The sequence below is a fragment of the Tribolium madens genome, unplaced genomic scaffold (genome assembly GCF_015345945.1).
Source record: "Tribolium madens isolate multiple individuals breed KSU strain unplaced genomic scaffold, Tmad_KSU_1.1 Scaffold_1;HRSCAF=32;Tcas5.2_LG8, whole genome shotgun sequence".
Classification (NCBI taxonomy): domain Eukaryota; kingdom Metazoa; phylum Arthropoda; class Insecta; order Coleoptera; family Tenebrionidae; genus Tribolium; species Tribolium madens.
Genome location: NW_025400984.1, coordinates 3326119 through 3332666, shown reverse-complemented (window position 1 = coordinate 3332666; position 6548 = coordinate 3326119). Strand labels below are relative to the sequence as shown.

The window sequence follows — 6548 nt, the reverse complement described above, 5'->3', positions numbered from 1 at the left end:
ATAGTTCAAAAAAAATTCATTTTTTCCATTAAATTTTTTCACTGGTGGTTAATCACTGCTAATTTTTTTGAAAAATATATTTTGTAATTAAAGCATAAAAATCATCTAAATTTTCGATTAACCAAATCTTTCAAATTTTTTATGTTAGGCCACTGTCCAAAAAACAATAAAATATATCGTCCGTTGGTGGTAGTCTTAAAATAGACAACAAAATCATCATAATTTTAATTCAAAAAAAAAACAAATATAAAATTAAAAAAAAATCACTTACATTATTATTTTTTGTACAATTCAATTCTTTTACATTTATACATTTTTTCCATTGAATTTTCCTAAAACTACGCCACTGGTTATCCAAATTTTTACGTTACGCCACTGGCTTGAAAAACACATTTACATCTTACGTGGGTGGTAATAACTTGCTAATTTTGTTTAAGAAAACTAAATTGTAATAAGAATTAAATCAAAATCACTTAAATTATTTTGTAGAATTTTTTTTGTAGAATTCAAAAAAATCAAATGTTAAACTTATTTTTTTTTTCATTACTTATTTTTTTTTTAATAAAATTTTCCTCAAACTAGACCAATAGTTAATCACAAATATTTTTTTGAAACTTGTAATTACTAATTTGTTAGATAAAAAAAACAAATTTTTCATGTTACGCCACTGGCTTGAGAAACAATAAACTTATATCTCCCGTTAGTGGTAAAAACTTACCTTTTTTACATCCAAATTCTTATACCGATAAAACAAAAAAAAATTCAAAAATTTTTAAACATAAATATAAACATAAATTTGTTTCCCCCGTTGGCCCCAAAAACACTTTTATACTCACGGTCAAATTAATATGATTATTTTGCGGCTCAATCTCCACACCGTTCGTTTTATTCAAATCTGTTTCGTTCTCTGCCAAAATTTCTTCTTTCGCTTTCAGATCATCATTACAAATGAATTTCTACAACCTCAAAAATTAAAATTATAAACCTTAATTTCGCTATTATTCACCTCATCGATAATTCTTTTATATTGCACATTCTCCCTCAGTTTCACTTGGAGTTTATCAACCTTCTCGATTTCGGCTTCGAGTCTCGTCTGTAAATCCCACTGCGTCTGCTCCAACCGATTCTTCTCCTCGTTCGCTTTCTTCTGTTCTTCCCCGAATTTCTTCGCAAGTTCTTCCAATTCCTGCTGTGTCTGACTCAACTGTTCCTTGACTAAAATCACTTCCTGTTCGGCCGAAATCCTGCAGCGTTCCTGCTCGGTGGCCATCGCCAACGCTTGGAGTCTTTCAGCGTGTAATTTTTCAAGTGTTTCTTTGGCGGCCGTTTCATAGGCGGCTTTCTCTTCCTGAAGTTTGACGATTTCTTCGCGGTGTTTGTCTTCGGCCCAGTTTTTCCCCGCTTGTTGGAGTTGCGTTTCAAGAGCGGAAATACGCGATAAGAGGCGTTCTTCGCCGACGTAGGCTTGCCAACCTTCCTCGGTCGATTTTCGGACATCGTTGACGGCGTTTTGGACCGTTGCGAGTTTCATTTCGAGGCATTGCTCGCGCTGGGTGGCCTCTTGGATGATCTGGTGCAGTTTGTATAACTCGTCTAAAGGCACAACTGGAACATTTATCAAAAAAAAAAAAATTGTGGTCATTGTCATGTTACGCCACTGAGATGCAGTCGTGTCAAAAAAAACCCGATAATTCCAAAGAACGTTACTTAAAAAAATAAATTAAAATTTTTGATACGCCACTGACATATAAAACAAAAATTTTACTTAAAAAAGTACCCATTTCTTAGTGTTTATTACGTCGTGAGTTTGTCGTTAAAATATATATTTTTTGACGAAGTGTAAAAAATACTCAAGCTACGCCACTGGCTTGCTAACTAAAATGTTATGAATGACACTAAATTAGCAGTCTAGTCGCAAAACTCGAACAAAATGCATGAAAATTATTCAAAAAATTTAAAAGTTCGAAAATTTCAAAAACTTATTGTGTCACTGAATTATAAAACACTAATTTTATAATAAAAATACAAAAACAGTGCGTTTGTTTTTCGATATTCATTCTATGAAAACTATAAAAAATACTCAAGTTACGCCACTGGCTTGACAATAAAAATGTATTTTTTGTTTGCTTGCGTGTTACACCATTGGGATGGTTTCGAATAATAAGCAAAATGTTGAAAAAAGTCTCCATAGTTGTAAAAAAATTGATCAAATATTGTACCTTGGCATAGTTTCTACTAACATGTTACGCCACTGCAGAAAAAAGCCACGCCACTGGCATAAAAACATTAATTTGTGGCATAAATTTTCGTCGCGTAAATTCACATTACGAAATAAATTCTGTATTGTCTTATACAGTGGCGTATCTTGAGGGGTTATTTTCGAAAAAAAATATACATTTTATTAATTGATGCAGTTTGTATAACTCATCTAAAGGCACGACTAGAACATTGACAAAAAATTTTTTTTGGTAATTGTTATGTTACGCCACTGAGATGTAGTCGAGTCAAAATAACGTTACTTAAAAAATAAATTAAAATTTTTTGTTACGCCACTGATATATAAAACAAAAATTTTACTTAAAAAAATGTCCATTTCTCAGTGTTACATTAGGTTGGTCGTTAAAATAAATATATTGTTTTCTACGAAGAGTAAAAATACTCAGACTACGCCACTGGCTTGCTAACTAAAATGTATTTTTATGCTTTTTTGCATCCTACACTACTGGAATAACGCTAAATTAGCAGTCTGGTCGCAAAAGTCAACCAAAATTGCCTAAAAATTATTAAAAAAAAACTCTTAAAAATTCGAAAATTAAAAAAAATATATAATTGTGTCACGGGACTATAAAACGCTACTTTTATAGTAAAAATACAAAAACAGTGCGGTTTTTATCGATATTCACTCGATGAACTATGAAAAATACTCAAGCTACGTCACTGACTTGAAACAAAAATGTTTTTTTTTGTTTGTTTGCGTGTTACGCCACTGACATGGTTTCGAAAAGTATGCAGAATGTTGAAAAAGGTCTCCATAGCTGTAAAAAATTGATCAAATATTTATCTTGGCATAGTTTCTACATGTTACGCCACTGGTTTACTTAAAAACACTAATTTGTGGCATAAATTTTCGTCGCCTAAATTCACATTACGAAATAAATTCTGTATTGTCTTATACAGTGGCGTCTCTTGAAAGGTTATGATAATAGTTTTAGAGAAAAATAATAAATTTTGTTAATTGACATGTTACTCCACTGGTATACTAGTAAGTTATAGTAGTCGAGATTAAAAAATGCAACAAAATTTGCATAAAATTATAAAAAAAAACATAAATTCCAAAAAAAGTAAAAAAAAATGCCAAACACATACAGGGTGTTTTCTTATTATTTAAAAAAAAATGCAACCACATATTTTACATAAAAATAACATAACTTTTCAATGTAGAATATGTGGTTGCACTTTTTCGCAATTTTAAGAAAACACCCTGTATAAAAAAGTTTATGTTAACAGTTAACATGTTACACCACAGATTTATAATAATTAATAATTGTCGTTAAATAATTTTATATATTTTTATAAAATGTGAAGAACACTCATGCTACGCCACTGACTTGCTAACAAATGTATTATATGCTTGTTGGCATACTACGCCACTGATTTGCCTTTAAATTATTAACTGCCTACTCTCAAAAATTTTAGCAAATTTGCATGCCTTTTTCTGTACGCTACTGGCTCATCAAGCATTAATTTTACAATAAACGTACGAAAAAAAGTCCAACATTTATTTGAAATGTTACGAGTACGCCACTGGTTTATGGTTAAAATAGTGTTTTTGCATAAAATGTGAAAAATACTCGAGCTACGCCACTGGCTTGCTAACAAAATGTATTTTTCGTTTGTTTGCGTGTTACGCCACTGAATTAAAAAACACGAATTTGTAATTCTTTTTCTTTTAGTACAATCCCTTAAGATACGCCACTGCATAAGACAATCCAAAAGTTATTTCATAATGTGAATTTAGGAACTGAAAATATTTATTACACCACTGATATAGATAAGAGAAAAAATATTGCGTCAAAATTATATAAAATCTTATTCTTTACCCCGAATTGAAAAGATACGCCACTGGAATTAAACCAATCTGTCAAATTTGAACTTTAATGTCAAAAGTAGCGATTCATGTTGGTCAGTTTTTGATATAATAAAGTCTATTTCACACTTAAAAATTGAAACAAACTTTGTTTTGTTTGAAAAAAAAAAAAACACTGATGACGCAAAGTGGCATAAACATAAAACGTTGCACGTGTTGTTCTATGAAAATCATCCTTGACTTTTATTTTATGAAGGAAAAATAATTAAGTTTTAATAAAAATTATAAACAAAAGAAAGACAAACTAGCAATTTTTGGATTAGAGAATAAAAAAACATTTTCTGGAGCGCCATATTCATTTTTTTCAAGTATCGTTAAAAATAAAACAAAATCGAGTGCTCCATGACCTTTAGAATCCGCCTAATAGTAATAATAAAAAAACAGTCGAGTGTTTTGCTGGCTCAACTCCAAAACGACAAAAATCATTTTAAATCCGAGACAATAAATTAATCGGAGCCCCTTTTTCCGGTTTTGTTTTTAATGCAAAGTGGGCTTATGTCATTCTTACGTCACCAGTGTCAAATTAGTCGAAATGTCAAGTACCATCAGTGTTATTTTCGACGATGCTGGGGCTCGCTTTGGCCTCCTTTCCATCGGGCATGTAGAGCTTAAGCGTAGCAATGATGCACCCATGGGTCACCTTCTTGTTGTTCTCGATAACATCAACCCCAAACTGGACAATATCCCCCGAACTGACCTCGTGGTGCTCCGTCTCGGCCACCAGACGATTATTGTTGACAAAAGTCCCGTTGCTGCTCTTCGTGTCCTAAACCGGGGGCTTTAGTGGCAACTTGAGCGTATGGGGGCCCTACCTGTAGGTAAAACTTCCCGTTCTCGTACCAGAGCACCGCATGATGCCTCGACAACACCTTGCAGTCGAAGATGGCGTTGGTGGGGGTGGCTTTGGCCTTCGCCACCGAGCGCCCCACTTTGACCGGCTGGTCGAGCGCAAGGGTGCGTTCCTGGAAGGGGTGCGAGTTGGGGCGGCAGATGAGCACGGCTTTGGCGGGCATCTTGGCGTCGTTGCTCATTACCATGTCGTTGGGGGTTGGGTATGCGGCCACATTCTTCACCCAAATCCCGCTTACAACGACCATCGCCTGGGGTCAATTAGGGGCAACGAGATTAATTGACAGCCCAACAAAACAACACACTAGCACTTCGCAATGCAGTACAACACACCAAACTCACCTAAAAAGCAACGTTTTTGGGTTTTCTAGCAATTTTCATTTAGTGGGTGAAGATATGTCAAAATTTGTGGGCGTGAAACTGGCTGAAGAACTATCACAAATCGTACCAATTTTACCACATTTTTTTCCACTAGAATCGATTCGGGTTTAACGCACCAACAGCGCACACGAAGTTTACATTTTTTACATGACGCTGTTTCCCGAATTTATCGACAGTTTTTATCGCAAAGTGACATTTTCGAGCACAAAGACAAGGCTGTTTCAGGGATTTTCGCCTTTCACTAGATTGGCCACCTTGGCGTCTTATCTGCCAACTTCACGTCAAACAAAAAGTGAGGTTAGTTATACAACAAAAACATCGGAAAAATGGCAAAAAACACACCGGGGGACCGGGATAGTAGCCCCGATATGGAAATCGAGCGAGACCACAAACCCATAGTCATCAGGAACTCCACAGATTTGCAAAGACTCAAACTGGAAAAATTGATGAAAAATCCTGTAGTTAACTCGTTATTTGTTTACGTTGTAATAACTTGGATATTTTGCAGGAAAAAGAGGTGATAATCCCCGAGAGGCCCAAAGAACGAGGGGTTCCCGTAGTACCTGATTTCGTCCGGAATGTCATGGGGAGTAGCGCTGGGGCTGGTTCAGGGGAATTCCACGTCTATAGGCATTTAAGGAGAAAAGAGTACGCGAGACAGAGATACATGAAGGAAAAGGGCGAAAGGGTAATTTTTTTACCGTTTCTTCTTCAATATTAAAGAAAAGTCTTTAGGAAAAGTTAGACAACGAATATCATGCTAAACTAGAAGAAAACAAGAAGAAAGCGGAAGAAAGAACTGCAAAAAAGAGACAGAAAAGACTAAAGAGGAAACAGAAAATGAAGAAGAAGCCAAAGTTAGGCAGTAAATCGTCACAAAGTGAAGCAACTGAAAGCAGTAGCAGTGAAGAGGTGGAAAGTGAAGAATGCGAGAAAAAAAATGAAGAACAGATAAGTGACGACAGTAAACCTAAAAATGAACAAGAAACAGAAGACAATAAATCGAAAGAGGATGAACCAAAAGAAACTGAAGACAAAAACGAAGAAACGAAATAAAAACTTTAGAATTTTTTATGAAAATTGATTTATTTTTTTAAATATATCCCGGCGCATCCACCAAAAGCGTTAATTAATTTACTTATTTTTGTGATTAAATTAAAACTAAGAAAAA

At 34.4% G+C, this 6548-nt stretch overlaps 2 protein-coding genes across 2 annotated transcripts in view; one reads left to right on the top strand and one right to left on the bottom strand.

Moving 5' to 3' along the window:
- LOC123003893 (sarcolemmal membrane-associated protein) overlaps positions 1-5613 on the bottom strand; it is a 7800-nt gene extending 2187 nt beyond the window's left edge. The window contains exons 1-5 of the mRNA XM_044396934.1: positions 5339-5613; positions 4960-5247; positions 4691-4913; positions 1007-1605; positions 837-956 (exon numbers count right to left, since the gene is read on the bottom strand). Of these exons, the coding sequence (XP_044252869.1) occupies positions 837-956; positions 1007-1605; positions 4691-4913; positions 4960-5244 (1227 nt within the window). The 5' untranslated portion in view covers positions 5245-5247; positions 5339-5613. The remainder of the gene's footprint in view (positions 1-836; positions 957-1006; positions 1606-4690; positions 4914-4959; positions 5248-5338) is intronic.
- On the top strand, positions 5318-6457 carry LOC123003894 (PRKR-interacting protein 1 homolog). Its single transcript, XM_044396935.1, has 3 exons — positions 5318-5835; positions 5886-6065; positions 6113-6457. The coding sequence occupies exons 1-3, from the start codon at positions 5704-5706 to the stop codon at positions 6431-6433; spliced, it is 633 nt and encodes a 210-aa protein (XP_044252870.1). The 5' UTR covers positions 5318-5703; the 3' UTR covers positions 6434-6457.
- Positions 6458-6548: the final 91 nt, after the last annotated feature.

Excerpts from the sequence above, each read along its gene's own strand:
- LOC123003894 (XM_044396935.1), top strand. The coding sequence starts at position 5,704 with ATGGCAAAAAACACACCGGGGGACCGGGATAGTAGCCCCGATATGGAA. Across the intron at positions 5,836-5,885 it reads AAAAATTGATGAAAAATCCT|GAAAAAGAGGTGATAATCCC; the intron begins GTAGTTAACTCG and ends GATATTTTGCAG. Across the intron at positions 6,066-6,112 it reads TGAAGGAAAAGGGCGAAAGG|GAAAAGTTAGACAACGAATA; the intron begins GTAATTTTTTTA and ends AAAAGTCTTTAG.